General features: G+C 41.1%; 2 protein-coding genes and 1 pseudogene across 6 annotated transcripts in view; 2 read left to right on the top strand and 1 right to left on the bottom strand.

Moving 5' to 3' along the window:
* Fam83d (family with sequence similarity 83 member D) overlaps nt 1-2,316 on the top strand; it is a 25,480-nt gene extending 23,164 nt beyond the window's left edge. Inside the window, exon 4 of the mRNA XM_004630904.2 lies at nt 902-2,316. Within this exon, the coding sequence (XP_004630961.1) occupies nt 902-1,889 (988 nt within the window). The 3' untranslated portion in view covers nt 1,890-2,316. The remainder of the gene's footprint in view (nt 1-901) is intronic.
* A 145-nt stretch (nt 2,317-2,461) lies between these two features.
* Nucleotides 2,462-3,167, bottom strand: LOC101579543 (annotated as a pseudogene).
* Nucleotides 3,168-12,267: 9,100 nt separating this feature from the next.
* The window catches only part of Dhx35 (DEAH-box helicase 35), an 86,304-nt gene continuing 75,066 nt past the window's right edge, over nt 12,268-23,505 (top strand). For 2 of the 5 annotated variants that reach the window (XM_004630905.3, XM_023714884.1), the window contains exons 1-2: nt 12,268-12,742; nt 19,653-19,786. In XM_004630905.3, coding sequence (XP_004630962.1) covers nt 12,703-12,742; nt 19,653-19,786 — 174 coding nt within the window. In that variant the 5' untranslated portion in view covers nt 12,268-12,702. Of the gene's footprint in view, nt 12,743-19,652; nt 19,787-20,400; nt 20,455-23,505 lie in introns of those variants that run through there. The other 3 variants (XM_012514679.2, XM_023714888.1, XM_023714885.1) reach the window with 3 other exon arrangements.

The following is a 23,505-nucleotide window of genomic DNA, read 5'->3' on the forward strand; positions in this document are numbered from 1 at the left end:
CTTGGCAAGCACAAGGGCCTGAGTTCAATCCCCAGCTCTGCAAAAAAAACAAAACACATCTTGTGATTCTACTTTTTTCTGGCTGAAGACAGAGTAACCAAAGCAACAAGAGCAAAAAAGGAAAGAGAGAGAGAGAGAGAGAGAGAGAGAGAGAGAGAGAGAGAGAGAGAGAGAGAGAGAAATAGTCTCTTTTTTTTGGCGGAATTGGGGATTGAACTTAGGCCCTTGCGCTTGCCAGGGAAGTACTTATTCTACTGAGCCATCTCCCCAGCCTCTGTGAGTCAGTCTCTGAATGCACCCTGCTCCCAAGGGGATCATACTCAGGCCAGACTTGCTAAAATCTCTGCTCCCACTGAAATTAGAGAAGGCACATGCAACAACATTTTCTTGGGCAGAGGTAGTTGTGCGATGCTCTCAGAGGCTGGCCAAGCAGGGGCACATGGTTACTCGCTGGCTTTGAAGGTGGCTTGAGCACATTTGAGCACAGGTGTCATTGTTAAAATAACAAGTCATCGTCCTCTGAAAATGGAAGAGGTAGCAAGGAACATGGCACTCATAGTCAATCTGGTAGGAGTAAAGCTGAATCTAAGCTGCTGTGCTGTCTCTAGTTTCCTTATTTTTAAAATAAAAGTGCTGGCCCAAATATTTTAGAATCCCTTTTTAGTTTTTAAAACTCTGAGGCTGAGAGGTTGTGCAGGTCTGTGTACTGATTAACATTTGGCTTTTCTACATTTTTGTGGATATACATATGTGGTATGTGCCTGTTAATGCTAGTTCAATTCACACTAAATGATACGGTTGTGACTTCGATATGGCAGCTTGTGTGAGCTTTATTATTCAGACTGACAATAAGTAACTTCCAATTCTTCATCCTTACTACTTTCTGTTTTTAACTCTTCAGTTTTACATGGACGGATGGCAAATTAAATAGCAGTAATTTGGTAATTCTGTCTGGCCAAGTGGTGGAGCACTTTGATCTGGAGTTCCGGATCTTATATGCCCAGTCGAAGCCCATCAGCCCCAAACTCCTGTCCAACTTCCAGATCAGTGGCAAGTTTGATCATCTAGTGGACCGAAAACCACTGACCAAGGAGCTCACACTCGGCAACTTGCTGCGCATGCGGTTGGCCAAGCTGTCAAGTACACCCAAGAAGACCGACCTGGGCCCAGCAGTGTGTGTGGAGGGCGAGACAGGGGCCAAGCCCTTCAACTCCATCTCCTTCACCATTAATGAGGAAGACTACTTCCATGGCCACGGGGGTGAACTGGGGGACAGCAAGGCAGTTGATGCTGCCACCCAGACAGAGTTGGCAGCGGAGATGGCAGTAGTGAATGTGAGTGAGGTGGGAACACAAACCAGCATGGGCACAACCTGTGCCAGCACCCAGACCACCATCACCACCAGGGCAGCGAGCTCACAGACCATGGTGTGGTCCAAAGCAGCCACCACACAGACTGATGCCGATGGGAGCAGTTACTTTTCTCAGGGAATGCAGTCTAAAGAAGGATCACCTGTATCAAAAATGTCAGTGTCAAGGTCCTCCAGTTTGAAGTCCTCCTCCTCTTTATCTTCCCAAGGCTCTGTGGCAAGCTCCATCGGTTCCCACACTTCCCTCCGAGCCCCCGACTTCCACGCTCCTGGATACCCAAAATACTTGGGCAGCCCCCACATGGACCTGTGTCTGAGGGACTCATTCAGAAACTTGAATCAAGAGCGGCAGTTTCATTTCACTGGTATCAGGTCTCGGCTCAACCACATGCTGGCCATGCTTTCAAGGAGAACATTCTTTGCTGAAAACTACCTTGGCTTTAAATCTGGAAATGTCACCACAGCATCAATTAATTTGGTTGCTGTTAGAGATACAGTACTTTATCCTTCCTATCAGTGACTGCTCTGTGTTGACTCCTGGTGTCAGCCAGCCTGAGGCAGATATTACCAGTTTTCTGCTTTCAAAAACCCCACGCCTCTGACTGGCTTTGTCTCAACTTTTAGCCACTTTGGCTATCTTTGAATTCTGTTCTGCACATTATTTTACATGTTTTTGTTTTATTTTTGTTCTATGGATATACCAGGTATTGGTTTTATGGTTGAAACACTATGGGTAAAGTGAATTTATTTTGCACAATTTTAATAAATGTTTCTTAAGAGAATGTTTAGATTTTAAGGTTCATTCAACAATCGATAAAATAGTTGCATTTTTCTTGATTTGTATGTCTTTCTGTCTTAGGGGTTTGAGTCATTACTATTTTATAGCCAAAATCCTGTATGGGGGAAAACACTGTTTCTTAAATGTTTATCTTTTTAGAATGTCTGTGTTACAAGCATTAAATAGATTTAGACAATTGTCATTTGAAAGTTTGAGTACTTTTTAAAATTTATTTATTGGGGGACATTTTTCTTTCCTTTTTTAATCCATACAAGGAACAGGTTCTTTATTTTTTCTTCTAGTCTTGGGCTCGCTCAATACATACATGACTTCTCCTTATCCTTTGGGTTGACAATTTTCTCCATGTTGCTGCTAATGATATGATAAAGCTCTACATGGAAGGCCCTCAGGTCCAGCACCATGCCCCCGAGATTCCCATAGGCTGCCTCTTCTCTCTCATGCACCAGAGCCCGGTAATCCATTACATGGGTCTTCTTAGAGGCCTTGGCCACTGCGTCCTTACATTCTAAGAAATACACAGAAATGGTGTTTGGAAGGCCTCTACTTTGGTCTTGACTGCCTTCACCCTCTCCAGAACTTTCTCCTGGCTTGCTACCCCGAAATCGTTTCCATCCTCAATCTTGAGGATCAGGTGCTGAATAATGCAATCACCAGAATGCACTTCTCTTTGAGAGTCCATACTTCTGGCTTAACCAGAGCAAGCAGGGCCTGGAGTTTCTCATTCCCAGGGAGAGAGCCATACTTAGGGACTTCTTTCTTTTCCTGCTTATCTGTTTCCATCTCATCATCCTTGGGTGGAGGGTCTGGAATAGGGATATCCAGTGAGGCCCCAAGTCTGCTGTTGAAGGAGTCCTTGTGCAAGAGCTGACTCAGGTATATGATTTTCTGTGGCAAAAATCTAGAGAGGAATTCTTCAGTCTCCTGGAAAAGATTTTGTCTGAGGACGTCTACCTGTTTGTGGGCCTCCTCGCTCAGGTGTACCCCACAAGGTTTGGCCATGGTGTTCCACTTGCTAGATCTCTGGGGTAGCCGACATTTTTCTTTTTAACTGTAGAAATGTGTCACAAATAAATGCACCAAATAGGTAGCTGTGAAATTCTTTTCTCATAGTTTTGGGGTAGGAAGAAATAAGTGATCCAGATTGTAAAAGACGAAACATATAGCCAGGACTGGGGTCATCCCACCTTTGGCATGATGAAGACTGATAATACTCTGTGTTTGCGTGAGTACACTTGCTGGCACTAACAGTCCTTTATACATGCTCTGGCTTTTCTGTGCTCAAAGCAAAAGTCTGAACCATTTCAGACAGAACCTCGGTTTTCTGCTTCTTTGCCAAGGAAGCCTGGGTGTGCTTCCTGGATGTATGCCTGAATAAACTCTAGTGGCCCCATGGGTCGAATTTCATCAGATGGGTGTACTGAGAGGATTTAGCAATCTTATATCTCAGTAGGGCTAAGAGAGGACACTAATAATTATCCTAGATTCCTAGTGCTATGTCAGGCAATGTAACTGGTTTCTATATCCTGCTAATCAGGATTGCTATAGCTGTGGAATCCTATTTTTGTTGAGTCCCTTTTACATGGACAGGCAAAAGGAAGAATGTCAGGGTTTCCTCCTCTTCCTATCTTGCTAGAGCAAAAATGCTCTGTGATAGAGAGGGTGTTGTTTGGCACGTAGACTGCTCATGCATGTGGATGAGGAACATGCCTACAGGTTGACATACATGTTCAGGTTCACTTAGGATGACCAGTTTTTTTGCTGGGTTAGTACTATCATCTATGGCTGTGAAGCAAATGGTAAGAAACTGACCTATATCTGGCTGTAAACAACTCTGGGTAAGACCTCGAATAGACAAGACTGTTACTGGAAACCATTTGGCAAATTTAGGTCATTTTACACGTGCCAGTTTAAAAGCTTCACAATAGTACAGTATAGAGCTATGTAAGTCAGAAACTGATTTCCAATTTTCTCATGAAACCAAGGCTCAGATTAAGTAGGACATCAAGATTACCTTGGCCTGGTAAATGATGACATAAGATGTACAGGTTTCCAGATCCTAAATTCAGCCTCTGCTACATGACTTTTCTCTCCACTGGAGTGTGTGCCACTTACCATGGAGCTAATACAGTGGTGAATGAAAAGCACAAACAGCTTCATGAATAAACAGGTACAAAGCCCTGATTTGTGATAATGTATTTAAATTCTTTTTTTTTTTTTTTTTCGGAACCGGGGATTGAACTCAGGCCCTTGCGCTTGCCAGGGAAGCACTTATTCCACTGAGCCATCTCCCCGGCCCCTGTATTTAAATTCTGTTTCAAATTTTAACTCAGTTTTCTATGGAACGGTTAATGGGAATATAGTGAACCCTTGGGTTAGGAACTCAGTTCATGCCCGAAACCTGGGTGCACTCAAGCTATCAGCTGAACGCTCAGGCTCCTCTACACAGCCTTCAGAGTCTCCCTCCTGTACACAGGCAGATCCCAGCATCCTTAGAGAGACCTTGGCCCAGGATTTCCCAGTGAACTCCATACAGGAGAGGTTGTTATAATGTTCCTGCCAGATTCTTTAAGGGTTAAATTTGTGTTTGAGGCCATCAGGATGCATAAGCAGCCAGCATTCTGGTCATAACTCAAGATTTTGGTCAAAAGTTAAAACTAAATGCCAGGCATAACCCAAGCTGTTCCTATGGCAGGCCAGTCAAAGTCAAGGGCCAAATGTACATTTTAGAAGTTCTATGTTAGGTTTGGGAAGTGGTGGACCAATGAATGAAACAGGGTTGCTTACACTTCTCATGTGATATGAGGGTCAGTGAAGTTCTCATTAGGGCAAGGATGTGGCCTGTCACATAGTCACATGACCATACAGTTCTCTTACTGTGAGGACTCAAAAACTATTATTCTCCAGAGTGCTACCAACAATTAGAAATAAGAGCAAGACATACATGAAAACCTAAAAAAAAAAAAAAGGCATGTGCTCCTACAATAAGCTTTTCTGGAATTTGTCTGAAAAGTATCACTGTGTCAGTTTCTCAAAGTAAAATCTACTCAACTGGCTTTTTTTGGTTGTTGTTATTACTGTTGTTTTTTTGGCGGTGTCAGGGATTGAACTCAGGATCTTGTGCTTGCCAGGCATGTGCTTATGCCACTGAACTATATCCCCACACACTCAATATAAAATCTTAAGAGCACTTGCATCGCAGTCTACTGGTGTGCTTGTTAAAAATGCTGATTAGTGGGGTATGGGAATGTAACTTGGGTAAAAAGCACACCTAGGGGCCAGGGAGATGGCTCAGCGGAACAAGCGCTTCCCTGGCAAGTGCAAGGGCTCTGAGTTCAATTCCTGGTTCCGCAAAAAAACAAAAAAAAGCACACCTACCATGTATAAAGCCCTGGGTTTATTTATTTTATTTTTTTGGTTTTTATTTTTTTATTTGTAATTTTTTCCATAATTTTATTGAGAAATAAATAGCAATGAGACAGTTTCAAATCAAATTGGTAAGACAGTTCCAATAATTAACACATTGCATACTGCCTTCCTAGTGGTTGTTTGTTATACAAGATGCAGACATGATATCCTATTTACAAACACTATTAGAACAAATCCCTCTACTCCTTGAATTAAGAGAATGTAGCTATATATCTATCCTAGCCATTTTGAATATACAGATACAAAATGGACATTCATCTGTATCCCCTTTTTTTGTTTAGTTCCATCATTTAAATGTTATAGGTGTGTGAACTCAGTAAAATATTCCAAAATAGTCCAGTAGCCCATAATAGTATTGAATCTTCCACTTGACTGGCAATGTCAGAAGTTGTTAGACCTGAGTCCCCTACATCTCAACATAACAACATGGCTTTATTTCTTATACTTCATTTTTATACTTTTCTGCTGGATGGTTAAGACCCAGATAAAGCAAGATCTATGTAACAAGAATTGTAGCTTTTGGATCTGATAAGGTCAGTCAAATCCCCTCAGGATTTATCCTGAGACTCTGTACCTCAGATTGTAGATCCTTTGTGTCAGCCATGTGGATGAGTCATGGCCATTGCTTGGCCAATTTGCTCTCTGTGAAAGCCTGAGAGAATGTTTTCTCTCCACGTGACTCTCCTTAGGCACACTCTACTTCATCGATCACTTTTCTCTTTGGCCCCATAAGTTCCTTGATCAGAAAATTTGGGACACAACTGAGTTACATGATGTTACAGTACAAGTTCTCATATGTCCTGAGTCTTAATTGACCTTGGAAGGCTAGGGCCAAAATGTCAGCTTTCCTTGCGAAGGCCCTGGGTTTAATCCCCTGCACTGCAAAAGAAAAAAGTTGATTACTGACTCTACTCTGAGGGGAAGGGAGGGAAAATGTGGTTCAAAAAGCTATTTGTAGTGCCTTACAGGCAGCCTTCTGTAAAGTACTGTACTTCTCTGTCAGTCTGTTGTCAGACATGGCCACTACAGATTTGGCTACAAATACTTCAGGATATAGCTCTACAAATAACTCAGTTTTTAAAACAGGTATAATATCATGGTCCTTAAGCAACTTAGATAAAATTTGCTATCAAATAATCAGTTTGGTTGTTTTATTTATTTTATCCTGTAGGTTGGTTCAAATTAGGGATCTATATAGTTTAACATTGCCTGGGTTGGGCACAGGGGAGTCTTTATATAAGACTTCAGGAATTGGCTGAGGATGGCCACCCACCTCTGTACCCAGCTGGCTGGGGATTATTATTATTTTTTTTTTTTTTTTACTATTGAGACTTAAGTAACTCACAAGAAAACCTAAGATACAAAGTCACATAAGCTCAAATGTACATGAAAGAAACACAGGAAATATGGAATAAGGAGGCAACTAATACATGCTTACTTCATGTAGGCCACATATAAAATCTTCCAGTCGCAAAACCAGAAAGGAATCTGATAAGATAGACCACTTGCAATGTCCATAAGGTTGAAACAAACTCAGGTACAGGATAAATAATTATTCTTGGTACTAAAGGAATATAAAAAATTTCTCTCAAAGATCTTATTAAAACAGCACTGTGGCTGGACATGGTGGCACATGCCTGTTATCCGAGCACCTGGAATGCTGAGAGGAGGATCGTTGTGAGTTCAAGACCAGCCTGAACTGCATAGTGAAACCCTGTTTCAAAACAAAACCAAACAAGGCACTGTGATGCATTCTGATAATCATATCCTGGTATAAAAACAATGGTAGATATTCTGGGCTACATTCAAATTAAAGTCCAGGATGGTAGTTGATTGATACTTGAGAAGTATCTATGAGATTGCTCTGTGGCTTATGTTTTATGTATTCAGAGAAGCACTGTTACACCGGGTTTCACTGGAGCTGCACACCTAGAGAGGTGCCCCAATTTGCCTGGCAGAGGTCCAGCTTGTGTCTTATCCCCAAGTCCCATCTGTGAAACACTCCCTTTCATTCTCAGAAGTGTCCCAGTTTTGAGACTATCTAGAAAGCAGCTGCCAACCTAAGGAGGCTTGCCCAATTCACCCAACTCTAGGGACTTGAATGCTCTTCAGGCCAATGTGATCAAAGATCCTTTGGTTGCTGAGTGTCTTCCGGGCTCATCTCAATTCTCTTCAGATCCTTGGAGTTAAGGATGTTTGCTTGCTAACGCACATGTGAATGTGATCATCAGTGTGCAAGCCAACAAACCAGACGGGTTTACACGTAACAGTTGCAGGGGACTTTTCCTTAGACTTTGGAAAATCTTGGTGTAGAACAAATTCATACAGCAATTCTACAAAAGCCCTCTTTTCAGGGTAGGCAATAGACTCTGGCTTTATGGAGCCTACTCAGGGGTGTTATAATCTTCCTCCCTTAGGAAGCTTAATAGTTCATGGACATAAGATTGGTTGTAATGGATAGGTTATTTTTGCCTCACTCATGGTCTCGATCCTCGGTAATCTCACCTTCACGTTTCTTTCTGAGAAACCATTCAGTTCCTAACTCTCAGTCTGTTTGGCTCCTATGAAGCTGACCACACCTGACCCACAGGGGTGGAACATGCACCAAGGTATGAGGCATTCATCATATTCCCTAAGGACTGATTCGGGGATGGATATATGAACCAGCTACACACTTCTGGCAGGGCTTTGGGAAAGAAGCTTGATGCTTAGGAGGAAGTATATATGGCCATCTTGTTACCAGGTTGTATCTGAGTGAGAAGGTACTAGAACAGTATGATTAAAGTCCTGAGCATGTCATATGTGTCCTGATGTAGCTGTGTTTCAAGTCAGGCTAAATCTTCTAGTTTACACAAACCATTTTTTGCCTAGAAGAGATTGGGTTGGGTTTTTATCACTTGCATCCATAAAAGCCTTAATGGGTGAAAAGATAAAAATCCCCAAGTCCTGTGCATCCCACATTTAATCAATGCACTTGATATGGAATCAAAACAGAGACTGCTAGTTAATATTGGGACAGGAAAATGTACTGTACTCAAGAAACATGACATTGGGGAACATTTTTCTGGAAAATATCTATCATTTGCAAGTGCAAAATGTATTCCTAAGTAAGAAAAGGCAATTAAGCTAAATTAAATTCTGCTAAATTAAATTCTGAATGCTACCTTAAAAAATGGCTTAATTTTAATGTTGTTCCTTTAAGCCATTCTTCTTAAAAATAGTTGATTAGAAAGACTAAGAGTTTTTGGGACCATTATTAATTTGTGACAATAAAACTGTGCCATCAATATATAGGTTATTACATAGGTGTTTTAGATAGGTGTCTAGATAAGCAAAACAAACCATTGGGGTAGTTGGACTTTGAGAACTTTCTAAGGCAGATAAACTAATTGTCATTTACAAGAGCTTAGCTTTAATAGGCTTCAATGGTCCGTGTGGGTGAAAAAACATTAGCCTGGAAATTAGAAAGGCTGAGTTCTAGTTTTGCTTCTGGTACTAAAACAGTTCATTGATTCCAGGGAAGTCTTTTTAATCTCCATGGACTTCAATTTTCTCTTCCCTAAAACAAGTTGTTTAGATGCTGAATTGTCTTCTCCAGCTTTGAAACTGTGATCCAACAGTTTCTGCATAGCCATCCCACCCTGCTCACAGGAAAATTTCTTCATTTTATCATGAATAGTATGAAATATAAAAAGTAAAGCTGGTGACACATACCTGCATCTCAGCTACTCTGGTAGGCCTAGGCAGGAGGAAGGCTGAGCCTGGGAGTATGAGTCTACCTTGGGCAACATAGTAAGACTGGTGCCCATCTGTAATCCCAGCACGCTAGGAGACTGAGGCAGGAAGACTGCAAGTTCAAACCCAGACCAGACAATTCAGTGAGTGACTGTCTCAAAATACAAAAAAGCTCTGGACCCAAATTGGTGTTTATTTTACCAATGTGATGTCTACATCTTATTTCTTATATTTACATTGTTAGTGGAAATAAGACAAAAAAAAAAAAAAAGGATCAGTGTGATAAAGAACTAAAACTAAATATAATGTCTGGTGTTACCCTGGGCTATCACTCAGGGTAGAGCAGTTGTGTAGTATGTGAGAGGTCCTGGGACTGATTCTTAGCATTGAAAAGGAAGACAAAGAAAAAAAATCACATGGTATTGAAATATGCATTAAAGTAATGATAATGTATATTTTTGTTAGTGTAGATTATTACAACTTGAAGCAATGAATATGAGTGTGACATGGTCCTTGTCCTCAAGAAGTTCTCTGTATGATTTTGGGGATTACAGTTCAACTAAATATCACCACAAAAGTGAGCATGCAGGTCCTGAATCTACAGGGGAGATGCTTAAATTTGATAGAATTTAGAGAAGTAGTAGAGCTGGACATTGAATGAGGTTGTCCTTCCCAACCCCAGCCTGTACTTGGGATTGAGTTCAGGGCCTTGGCCATGAGCTGGTATCCCCTTTATGACGCTGGGTATTTATATACATCAGAGTACTCCTGCCACAAAGGATAAACTTGAGTCATACATAAGGACACACATGCACCTTGAAACCATAAAGTGAAATAAATCAGACATGTATGCTTAATACTACATTCTTTCTATGAGAAACCTTAAATTTTATTTTTATTTATTTATTTATTTATTGTATTTTAGGGAAGGGTCTACAGGGTGTTCAGCGTCTTACTACTAGATCGGACTCATAGTGATCCACCGTCTTACTACTAGATCGGACTCATAGTGATCCACCTGTATACAGCCTCCCAAGAGCTGGGATTACAGGTGTGCATTACAACGCCCAGTCTCAACTGCTGTCTCAGCGAGCGCTAGGGGTGGGGCTAGCACAGCAGGTCCTGGGGATCGAACCTTGGGCCCCTGTCCGTGCTTGCAAGCACTTTAATCTGCTGAGCTATTTGGCCAGCCCTAGAAACCCTAAATTTTAAATGAGGAGCAACATATAAGTAGCTAATAGGAAATAAGACCAAAAAATGGTGGGAGGGAGGGAGAAGGTCAGAAGGGGAAGAGACTAAAAAAAAACTGAGATGTGTACTGCAGACATGTACTAAATTTCTTTTTGAAAAAAAAAAAAAAAAAAAAAACCCTCTCATTTTATAGCTAAGATTAAATGTTACCTAGTAGTCAGGAAATGGCCAAATCAGTCTACAGAGTCTTTGTTCATGCCATAACTGTAATTTTTTTTTCTTCCAATAATTCTGTTTTTTTTTTTTTTTTAAATTTATTTATTTTATTTATTTATTTTGTGTGTGGCCAGCTCAGCCCACCAGGGGGCGGGGCTGGCTGGCATGTGGTGCTGGGGGATTGAACCGAGGTCCCTGTGCTTCGCTGAGCTTGTTCTAAAGTAGGTGCTTTAGACCACTGAGCCATCTCACCAGCCCTAATTCTGTTTTCTTATCAGGTCCAAAAACGTGAATTCTAAAGCAGTGATGGGAAACCTGTTAAAGATAGATGTCCAAACTATAACCCCAAATCCACTTACTTATCACAAAGTGCCAACACTGAAATTAAACATGAACACTGAGGTTTTAGTTAAAAAAAAAAAGTTCATACATTAACATGTTTTGTCCATCTCTCCGGCCCCATCTGGTTTTTTTTTTGTTGGTGGCGTACCAAAATACAAGTAACATGCATGCCATAATTTCACTACCAGTTTGAAAGCTGCTCACTTCTCCTTCCTGTCCCCCACTGGGATTGAAATTTAGGCCTTCCCAGAGTTACAACCGCAGCCCTTTATTTAGAGACAGTCTTCCTAAATCACTGCAAAATCATCAAGTTGTTCAGGTGAGGCGCAAACTCACCAGCCTGCCTTCCTTCAGTTTAGCAAGTATTGAGGGAACACACATGAACCACCGGGTTTAGATTGCCCAGTTTGCTAAAATACTGGTTCAAGAATGCCGACTAGTCTGCATTTTTAAGATTTCTTGGCTCAAGCTCCTAGGTGTTGGGATGACAGGTGTGTGCCAGCACATCTGGCTTTTTTTTTTGGCGGAATCAGGGATTGAACTCAGGCCCTTGTGCTTGCTAGGCAAGTGCTTATTCTACCGAGCCACCTCCCCAGCCCCATCTGGCTTCTTTTGTTGTTGGTGTTGTACCAGGAATCCAACCCAGCAGCTCCTGCTTGCCAACTTCCTTGCTGCTGAGCTACATCCCCAGCCACATCTGGCTTGGAATCTGCATTTTTAACAAGCATTGGATTCATGATCAGATAAACTAGAGAAAAATACTGTGTGAATGTCTCCGCCAAAGTTACCTGCTTTCCAGCCTCTCATGCCAACCTATTTATCCTTGTACCCTATCCCGCGTTTTCCAGTCTTACTTCTAGTGTTGCTGAAACAAAAGTCTTATCATTTTACTGCCTTAACTGCTGAGAGTAATACCTTTGCACAGCATTTATTTATCCTATCATTACCTCCCCACCCCCATGCTAACTCCATGAGAAAACCCAGTACCTGGGCACACAGTAGGTGCTGAATGTTCGCAGAGATAATTATTATTTTTCAATTTGAAAATAAGGTCTGAAAGAGAAGTAGCAAAGCTAGGACATTATGTAATACAATCAGTATTTGGTAGAGTTTTTTTTGGGGGGGGGGCAGCGTCAGATTTACGTCTTTGGCTTGTTATCATAAATATATATTAGAAGCCAGAAAACACAAATCACGTGAAACAATTACATTAAACCTAGGTACAAGGTCTCTTAATCCAGAAGCAGGGCCTCCTCGGACGTCGCTCGCAAGGGTTTCCCTGTGGTCCTCCCCGTGAGCTCGCACCGTGCCAGGTGCGGGTGCATCTGAGGCCGCGTCTCACCCACTAGCGGCGCGGAAGCCCGACCCTCCCCCACAGGCTCCGGAGCCGCAGAGGAAAAAGCTCTCGCTCTGGCAGGAACCAGCGGGTCACGTGGGTCCGAGATGGGGGTGGGGCCGAAGCGCTCCTGGTTGGTCACGTGTTAGGGAGGGCGGTAGCTAGGGGCGTGGCCTTCACACTCGAGGTCTGGGCCCGGAGAGGCTCTTCGCGGGCCACGCCCCCTGGGTCCGCGGGACTCGTGAGCGGCAGCGGGGTGGAGCCTTCCTCGTGACCTTTCACCCCAGCATGGCTGCGCCCTTGCGACCCGTGAAGTTCTGGCGACCGGGTAAGACCCTCAGCAGAACGGCGGGCAGAAGCGCCTGCCTGACTTCAGGCTTGGCGTCGTGGCGAGCACCCTGGGGCTTGCAGACCTGCTCGGAGGCCTGATCTCGGCGGGCTAAGCCCCTCTGACCCAGTGGGCTCGGGTTCTGGCGCCCACAGCGGTCCCGGGGGATTCGGGAGTCCGCCCCCAACCTGGGCAGAAACTGTGTGCCCTTGTTCCAATCTCTTCCTCCTCGGGCCTCATTTCCCTCATTAATGATTTCCCGTCTTGCTCATCCAGCGTGAAGCGGAATCCTAAAGCACCTACGCCGCGTGGGGGGCAACCTCTCTTGGGCTACGTTGGTGCCCGAAAGTCAGTGTGGTTCCCAAGGGCTTAGGAGCTGTGGCGTCAGGTTGCCTGATCTTTGTCTGCTTTATAGCAGTAGAGCGACCTTGGGCAAGTCGGCAGACCTCTGTGAGCTTTGGTTTCCTCACGTGTGCAATGGGCAGAGTAATCCCATCATGTGGGCTTGAATAATGAACACAATACACTATCCCACTTTTACGTGGTCTTAGAGAAGAGGAAGTGTGTTATATTCTAGTCCACCCTGACCTTAGTGTCTTCGTGCCAGAAAACGAACACCCTTCTTTATTATGTTGGCCAGCGGCCACTTTTTGGGGATGTGTGTGTTTTGAGGCTATGCAGTTCAAGCTGGTCTTAAACTTATTATATAGCCCAGGCTGGCCTTGAACTCAGGGCAGTCCTCCTGCCCCAGCATCCTAAGTGCTAGGATTACAGGTCTGCATCACTTTACCTGGTCATCATCCTCTTCTGACTTGTGGATTAACAGAAGACTAACACCAAGTGCTTTTTTTTTTTTGTTTTGGCACTTAATCTTTTTTTTTTTCAATGTGTTTTCAGACCATGCTGGGTGCACTGTGCTTTCACTTTGTCCACTAGTTCCTTTTAAAAATAAGTTTATTAACAGCCCCTCAATCACTGCGCCAATTTGTTGTGATTATGCATGTAAATGATGTGAGAGTTAAATCCAAGTGAACAATGTCCTTAATTCCTTTAAAAATCTTTGATTTGTCTCTTTCTGGCAGTTTTATGACTCAGCATTTCAAGGCTATAGCCAATTATCCTGAGTTTTATTAATGGTCAAAACTAGAATTCCATTAAGTAGTGAGCTACCTTATTTACTCAAGCTTTTAATAATAGACCAAAGTGCTAAGTACAGCGGAGTGTGGTGGTGCTGCAAACTTTTGATCTCAGCACTTGGGAGACTGAGGCAAGAGGATCACTGAGAGTTAGAGGCCAGTCTGACCTTCTCCCCCCACAAAAAACTCTCCAAACCAAACCAAACCAAACCAAACCACACACACACACAAAACAAAAAACAAAAACAGAAACACAGTGCTAAGTCTAGTAAAAGCCTGAATAAGTTGTTGAAAATTATACCAGGTACTTTTTGGTTAGAGAATCTGAAATTACTTTGAAAAGTTTTGATTTTTTATTTATTTTTTTGTGGAACTGGGGATTGAACTCAGACCCTTGCACTTGCCAGGGCAGTGCTTATTCCACTGAGCCGTCTCCCCAGCCCCTACTTTGAAAAGTTTTATATTTAGTTGAGAATGTGGTTATTGAGTCTTTAAGCCCGTAGCCAGGAGGCAAATGTAGATGTTCTGAGTTCTCTAAAGGAGTGTTCTCAATTGAACGTGAAGTTAAATGTCCATTAAAAAACACTTTGAGGGGCCAAGGAGATGGCTCAGTGGAATAAGCGCTTCCCTGGCAAGTGCAAGGGCCTTAGTTCAATCCCCGGTTCTGCAAACAAAACAAAACAAAACAAAACAAAACAAAACAAAACCAATCCACTTTGAATGATGAAAATAAGAGAGAGGTAAAGAATCTGAGATCAGTGGGCCGGGCCAGATAGCTCAGCGGACTAAACTGCCTGCGTGCTGGGCAGGGTTCAATCTCTCCAGTGTGCAGAGCTTGGAAGACTGAAAACAGCAGAATCACTATGAGTCCGATTTACTTAGTGAAACACTGTAGACCCTGTACTAAATACATTAAAAAAAAAAAAAAAAAAGAATTTGGGATCAGTAGTCAGACTGCAGTGTTCATCTTGGATACCAGTCGCTAACTTGGCTTAATAGTCATGGAGGCCAGGGAGATAGCTTAGTAGAATAAGCGCTTCCCTGGCGAGCACTAGGTCCTGAGTTCAATTCCTGGTACCGCAAAAAACAGAAACAGTCATGGAAGTCCTCAAAGTCTTGATTATGCTACCCATAATTTCCCATGAATAAATTGTTGTGAAGTAACATTTATGTGGCTTTATACAAGAGGGAAGGAAAAATTGAATATGTAGATAAATACTTGATAAAGATGGTAACATTGATACATTTGAAGATGGTAACAGCTTTGAAGTGTTTTTTTTCCCTCTCCAGTGCTGGAGAGTGAACCTGGGGGTGCTCTACTGCTGTTTGCCGGTTTTGACCTGACCCAAGTAAGAAATACAAGTTGTGATCTAAAAATACAGTAATGGTACATCGTGAAGATGAAGTAAATATTGAGGGACAAATAATACTTTATTTTGTGGAGTAGTTGGGGAAAGGAACTCTAAACAAATGGCACAGTATGAATAAAGGCAGCGTGGATTTGTGTTTTTGGAATGTCCAAAAGTAACTGCCTATGGTAACATGCACCTGTAATCCCAAAATTTGGGATGCTGAGGCAGGAGAATTGTCATGAGTTTGAGGGCAACCAGAGCTCCATAGTGAGTTCAAGGCCAGCCTGTACTATAGAGTGAGACCCTGTGTAAAACAAACTTAGAAAACCAAAACAGTTGAGTAGTGTAATGGTTTTATGTAGTAGGGTACAGTTTGGGGTGTGACAGGAGATAATGTTAGACAAATAGACCTTGTGATAAATCTTGATGAAAAGTTGAAGAATTTCAGCTCTACTGTTTAAGCAGGTAAGTTACATAGATTTACCTTGGCAGTGGCATGGCAAATGGAGAATGAATGGAGGAGGACATCAGAGGAAGGGACAGTCTTAAGAGAGGGTACTACTAACTCCAGAAGGAGTGAATGTTGAAATAAAATACATTAAAAAGATACATTGTTGTTAGCTTCAATATCACCCCCCTTCTTTTGAAAACAATTAGTTCATGTTCCTGTTACTTTCAGAAGCAGTTCTGAAAGTCATCTTTATAAATGTTGTATGGTTTGTGGTCATTTTGACTTGGGGGAAGAGCAAGAAGTTTCATGGTACCAGATCCAGTGAATAACGTGGATGAGGACGCACTAATATTTTTATAAGTCTGCCTTTCCATTGGATGGCCCTCAACAGCAGCATTCACTGTAATTTTGATTACACCTCATGAAGATTTTTACAGAAGAGGACTTCCAGAACTTTCAGAAAGTGGCAACAGTGATGGGCTGTTTTTTTGGTTTTTTTTGGTGGAACCGGGGTTTTGAACGCAGGCCCTTGTGCTTGCCAGGCAAGGGCTTATTCTACCGAGCCATTTCCCTGGCCCCGGATAAGTGTGTTTGAAGACAGGAGTATTTTGAAGGGATTAATAGCATTGTGTCTTTTACTTAATAAATTTAAGAAAATTAATCATTCTCTTGTTATTTTGATTATTTCTTGTATATGTTGTGACCTAGCACATACACATGATGGAAGAAATTGGACACAAACACTGTTTTCTGAAATGTGCTCTATTCCTGTTTTCTCCCTCCACTCCTTTCTTCCTTCCTTTGTGATGCTGGAGATGGAACCCAGTACCTCACATTTGCTAAGTATACACTCTAATGAGCTACTCTGTTTTTGTGTTATTATTTTAAAAGTGCTGGCATGACCCATTAAATGGAATTCATAATCCAGTAATGGGTCACCAGATTTTGACAAGCTGGACTAAAGGGAATACTGAATAGGGGGTGCTATTTTATTTATTTATTTATTTATTTATTTATTTATTTATTTATTTTGTGGTGCCAGGGATCAAACTCAGGACCCAACGGTTGCCAGGCAATTATTTATTCCACTGAGCTATCTCCCCAGTCCCAGAGGTGCTATTAAGGAGCTTTTCTCTTTTAATAAATGGAGAAATGAAGCCGTTTATGGTTTGAAAAAATTATAAAGTTGTTACCTGTAAACAGAGTACTTAAAGAAAAGCAGGCATAAGCAGCTGAGTGGCCTCCGGGATGTGCAGAGAGCGAAAAGCAGCCCTAAGATTCTGGTTTGGCTGAATGAAGTCTTTTGTAAAAAGGTTTACTCTGTTGATTGCCTGAAAAAGAAAAATGAAATCTGAAGGGACAACAGATACTGGGAAAAGGGAATGAACTTATTCAAAAGGAAAGAGTTACTGAGTTGAGGAGAAGGACAGGAGAGAGAGTAGGACAAAGAGATTTATCTAGGCATGTAAGCAGGATGGTATGGACAGCTATACTGTACATTTCAGCTGCTCTGTGGAAAGGATCAGATAATACTTAATTTGTTTTGTCTCCTTTTTTCAATTGTTTGTACTTTTCTTAGTTTCTTATACATTTCTTCTAATTTTACATGCATATATCTGGTAACATGAATAACTGGTTGGAAGACAACACTATTACAATAAATACTCAGAAGTTCATATTTTGTTAAGTGAAATTCTGTATCACTGGTAATTTTTTCTTTTAATTCTAGTTTGTACTCTTTAAAAAAAAAAACCTCTTAATTGACAGCAGCTTCTCTTGCGAATGAGATCATAACAATATACTGAGATGGGCTGGGCTGTGGATTAGAGACAAGGAGTAGTGAGCAAGACCTTGTTTACCTTAAACCTGGCTGTAGGAATAAGAAAGAGACTTTGTACGAGCAGTATGAAAATATTCCAGACATGAACGAACAGCTTAAAATGTTTTGAAAAGGAAGGATGTCTGGCAATAAATAGAGCAGAAGAGAGATATTTTTGCAATAATTTTCTTGATTAAAAACTATAGAAGATCAAGTCCTAGTATTCATTCTCCCCTCCCCCCCAATTATGGTGAGTTATTATGATGTAGCAATATTAAAGGCTGCAGGTAGCTCTGTGATTCTTGCTTAGCATGTGTGAGGCTCTGGGTTTTTCAGCACTGAAGAAAACCAAACAGCTAGAAGCAGCAGTAAGAGAAAAAAGGAGAGAGAACTTGCTTTGGGAACAGGCTTTGTTCCAGGTTCTGTTCTATCTTTTATCTTGTTGAAAGGAAGGTCAGCATTTTGGCAAAAGTAGCACAGCAGTGCCCCACTTACCTGATTTTTGGCAATCTTGGGCCTCTGGAACACAACACTGTTCCTGGAAGTAAATGAAAACGGACAGAAATCTAAAGCAATGATTCTAAACTTAGCCTGAAGAAGGGTATGGACCCCTACTATTTTCTAGTTTGGTGAATTTTCTTTTCTGGTGTGGTTTTCGGGCGAAATCATAACCTTTATCAGATTGTTAAAGGGATCTGGGACCTGTAAAAAGTGTAAAACTTAATTATTGAGCTAATTACTGTTATCATAAAGTCCATGTTCTTTCGCGTAGCATCACACATTTGAGTTCCAAGGACTTGGGGGATAGTTGTTTTGGGTGATTATCCTCATAGTTCCCCCAGTAGGATGCTGTAGGGAGGATTTTTATTGATTTACAAGGTGACATACTCCATTACTGAACAGCTATACCTTTAAGAAATACTTCCTTACATTGAATTGAATTCTGAACCTTACATCATTTAATTACTATTCCTAATTCAGTCCTAGGGCCTAGGACCACATGAACAAATCAGCATGAAAAGTCACAGAGTTGATCATAAAATGTGAACCTGTGTTTCTCCTGAGGCTTTTTCCTTTTCAGGCTAAGTCTGGTACCTTCCACAAGATTTTAGGATGAGATCTAGCCTCCTGTTCTCCATATTGAGCAGCATCATTTTGTCATTGTTCCTAGCAACCTGTGGCTATCTATTTAATTTGTTCTTCACAGTGTTTCTGGGAATAGCATTTCCTTTGTAACCACTCTGTGGTTCAGATGAAGCTGCCATTCACTGTGTCCTACTGCACTGGCCCAAGGTGATTGGATCAGGGTGGGCAGTAGAAGTAGAAGACCTAAGCTGTGAGAAGTCAGTCCTTGAGGGTTCAGTATTTAGAGGCTTCACCACTCCTGTCCACAGGGAACACCTGGGACTCTCAGTCCATCTTAGAGTGCTTTATTTCCATAGCTCTTATTATTTCAGGTACCAGGTTACGTTCTTCTAGAGAAAAGCAAGGAAACTCCACAAGAGCATGGCCGGGTCTGTACTGCTCACTGCTCTATTTCTAGCACTTGGACCAGGGCCAGGCATGTAGTAGACCCTCATCTTTGCTTGTGGGCACAGGAACAATTGACAGAAGAGCTTTGATCCTGAGCTGTGTCACTGTCAGCAGCCTTGTTTCCAGCTCCTGTAGAAAAGCCTCCCTCCCAAGGGTCTGAGAGGAACTTACCAAGAAATATAGAGATGAGAGGAGAAAGGTGTGGTAGCCTTCAAAGCCTCTGTGCCTGTCTCCTCTTGAGTCCGGGTGCTAGTCCACAGTAACAGGATTTATGATTGGCCTCAGTGAATTCTAGTTCCTGTTTGGTTTCTTTCATTGGTTCAGAATTTAAATTTAATAATATACGGAGCTGGGTGGCCAGTGGGAGCCTGGGGGAGTGCTGTCTCTTTGTTCTTGACATGGTAGCCAATCATTTAAGAAAGAGGTCTATATTTTGATAGGTACTTTCCTAGCTTTTTAAAATTTAAGCTTCTGAAACTTAAAGTTTTATACTTTCAGTAGTTTGAGATAAGCATTGCTTTTTTTTTTTGTAGTATATCTTTAGTTTTGAAAATTTATAACCTTTAAACCTTTTTCTGTTCACCATGTCAGAGGATCTGAAAAAGCATTTCTGCTACAGGTACAGAGGGGCCAGGTGTGAGCATCTCTGAAGAGAGACAAAGTGTTGCGGAAAACTCTGGGACAACCATCGTTTACAATCCTTATGCTGCCCTCTCCATAGAGCAACAGAGGCAGAAACTGCCTGTGTTTAAGGTATGGCAAGGCCAGGTGGTTGGCACTGTAGACAGTGGCCTTTTACTCAGGCTTCTTGAAAACACTGAACTAGCGGAGCCCTCATTTAAGGGAATACTTTTCTAAATTGTATGTGTATGTGTATGTTTGTGTTAACTGGTTACATCTGGACAGTCTTAAGATTTTTCCCTTTAGATCTTACATATTAAACAATGGGAACAATGACATTCTTTTAATCTCATTGCTTTCAATTATGTATAATCTCGAACATATAGAAAAGTAGACAAAATGTTACAGTGAACTTCTGTGTACCCATCTGTAACACATTATTAGCATATGGCCGGTTTTTGCTTTCTTTAAAATGGTACTTATTTAAATAAGATTAATTGGAAATTCAGAATTATTTCAACTGAAGTGTTCATTTAGCACTCAAATTCCTGCTGAGGCAGTGATGAGATTTTGGCAAGGTTACCAGATGCCAGTTGTACAGCCAGATATTGTATTATATGAGTGCAAATGAAATGATGCATGCTCAGCTCACTAGAGACGAAAGGGTAAACAAGAATGCACTCTGGTTGATGGTGAACTCTAGTGCTGATGGATAGTTGATTAACATCCTTTTTTTGTTTTGGCAAATCTACTTGGAAAGCCCAGCAATAGTCAGAAAGTAGTCTCAAAGCCAAAGGCAGGTCAGATAGACCCAGAGAATCTTTATTTTATATGGCCTCTGATGAAAGATGTTGGAGTCTTCTTGTCTCTCAAATGCCTCTGAAACGATACAGATAGGTGTGGACAGCAGCACACGTCCCTCTTTCTTTTGGAGAGAGCTGGGTGAAAGACAAGTTCTGAGGCTGGGGAGATAGCTCAGTAGAATAAGTGCTTGCCTGGCAAGAGCAAGGAGCTGAGTTCAATGCCTGGTTTTGCCAAAAAAAAAAAAACAAAACCAAAACCCAAGTTCTTACACGCAGGGGTCCCTTTGTCTTGTAGTAGAGTACTGTTCATATATTATTTCTCCAAAGAGATACAAACAGCAATATTCTTCTTCTTTTTTTTTTTTTTTGGAAGAATAGGGGATTGAACTCAGGCCCTTGCGCTTGTCAGGCAAGTGCTTATTCTACTGAGCCATCTCACTGGCCTAAACCGCAATATTCTTAATTTACCTCTACTTGAGCTAAATTAGTAACACGTGAATGTTAATGAGTATGACCCTCAGAGGATGAGATGATAGACTAGCTGTGGCTTCCACACCACCAAGGGTCTCTGGACTCTGGAGCTTCTAACGCAAGCGTCATCGTTGGTGTGCTGTGTGGCCTTGTTTCACCCTTCTGAGCATCCATTTCCTTCTCTATAATACTGGATTAATAATAGCACCTGCCTCATAGGAGTGATATGGGGCCCAGGTTACACACTGCTGTCTGACACATAGTGCTCAAGTACAAGAAAATTACTGCTTACTGACCATTTAAATTTTGGCTTTCCTTGACTGTTCATCACTCTGTGATATAAATGAAACAGCAGGTAAGAAAGGAAAAGAAATTGCTGTATATTGATAGAATTAAAATGTAAAAAACAGATGTATAGGGGCTGGAGAGATGGCTCAGTGGTCTAAAGCACCTACTTAGAACAAGCTTAGCAAAAGCATCAGGGACCGCGGTTCAATCCCCCAGCACCACATGCCAGCCAGCCCGCCCCCTGTGGGCTGAGCTGGCCTCTCTCTCTCTCTCTCTCTCTCTCTCTCTCTCTCTCTCTCTCTCTCTCTCTCTCTCTCTCTCTCTCTCTCTCTCTCTCAAATAAATAAATAAAAAAAAAATTAAAAAAAAAAAACAGATGTATAATTTATTATCATAAAGTAAAACAAAGCTGGGAGAAGTAGCACATAACTGTAATCCCAGCTACTTGGGAATTTGAGGCAGGATTGAAAGTTCAAGACTAGGCCTGGCAACGTAATGAGATCCTGATTTTGGCGGAGGAACAAATGAACCAGATAAGGCAAGAAGGAACAGAAAGCAAAGCAGCACCTGAGCATCATTGAGCCTTCTTTACACTGTCTCATAAAATAAAATATTATTATTACTTTTTTTTTTTTTTTTGTGGCCTGCTCAGCCCACCCTGGGGGCGGGGCTGACATGGCATTTGGTACTGGGGATTGAACCGCAGTCCCTGCGCACTTGCCTAAGCAGGCGCTTTAGACCACTGAGCTATCTCACCAGCCCTATAAAATAAAAGATTAAATCTGGAAGACAAAAAGGATAAAAATGTACCCCTTACCACTTCTGTCCCTTTAAACTAAAAGTAGTTTTAAAATTACTAGAACTTTGTGCGATATCCTATCCTCAAACTGTTAGAAGTGCTGGTCATTTACTTGCCATTCCAGTATTTATCTTATGTTTTACTCTTAGTACTTCTTTGCTATCATGAAAACTTTTTCTGAGTTCAATTGTTTTGAAACATTTAATTTTCTGAATATTGCTTAATCTTAATTTTTGTTCTAAGATTTATACTGTATCTTTGACTTACAATTTATTTAAAAGACATTGTATGATATCTTCTCCTAGTATTAGAAACTTTAAAAAATGTATTTCCATTTTCTGTTGACTTTTAAAAAAAAAGGTTTGTACCTATTTTGTTTATTTATTATTTCTTGCCTATATCTTGTAATATGAGAAACTACTTTGGCAGTAACAATACACAATGTATGAACCATTATTACTCTCCTAAAATCTTGTTTTGAGATTTTGTTAAAATAAATAAATAAATAAATAAAATTAAAAAAAAATAAAAAAATAAAATAAAACTGCTGGTGGTAGGGCATTTGTCTAGTATGTGTTCGGATGTGTAGTCAGTTCCTAGCATCAGAAAAACAACAGTAAAACAAAAATAGAGACTAACCATTATCTCTTTTTTTTCCCCAGTGTAGTTACAAGAAAGCCTGGCATCCTCTTGGGGCCTGGATGCTGCTATGTAAAATTGTCCTCATCTCTCTTGATGTCACATGTTTGACCTTTCATTTATAACACATGAGAAGGCTGGGTCTTGAGTTCAATCCCTGATATGAAAAAAAATTTTTTATATATATATATATATAGATATATATATCTATATATATCTATATATATCTATATATATATCTATCTCTTTCAGCTTCTTAATGTCCAAATCATTCTTGCATGCTTCTGCCCAATTTTCTCAAAACACTGCATCCTACTCCCTGCAGCCTACTGCTTCATAGGTATTATAGACTCAACCCCTGCATTCATGAGCTTTCACAATGAAATCCTAACTACATGTTTACATCAGGAGTGTCTGTAATCAGCTGGGGATGAAACCCAGGACCTTCTCACTGAGCTGCATTATCAGTACCTGTTCCTCATTTGGAGACAGAATCTTGATAAACTGCTAAATAACCCAGGCTGGGCTTGAACCTGTAATCCTTAGAATTATAAACTTGTGTCACCATGCCTGGCTTTCCTGTGGCTTTTAAATGGCCATACTTTTCTGCTTCTCACACTGAGTGCTTTATTGTGAACTAACATTTAAAGATAGAGGTCAAAGCATATGCTTTATTTTTTCCCTGAGACTTTTTAATAAAACCTTAATAAATGAAAAACCTTTAATTAGGTATAAATGCATGTTTTACAAAACTCAGAGGCCTTCATGTCTCTGTTTCTCACTCAGTATTTTACCATCCTCGGAGGCAGCAATGTTTATAGTTCCTCATTTTATTTTCTTAGACATAGTCT

The sequence above is a fragment of the Octodon degus genome, unplaced genomic scaffold (genome assembly GCF_000260255.1).
Source record: "Octodon degus isolate 3935 unplaced genomic scaffold, OctDeg1.0 scaffold00037, whole genome shotgun sequence".
Taxonomy (NCBI): domain Eukaryota; kingdom Metazoa; phylum Chordata; class Mammalia; order Rodentia; family Octodontidae; genus Octodon; species Octodon degus.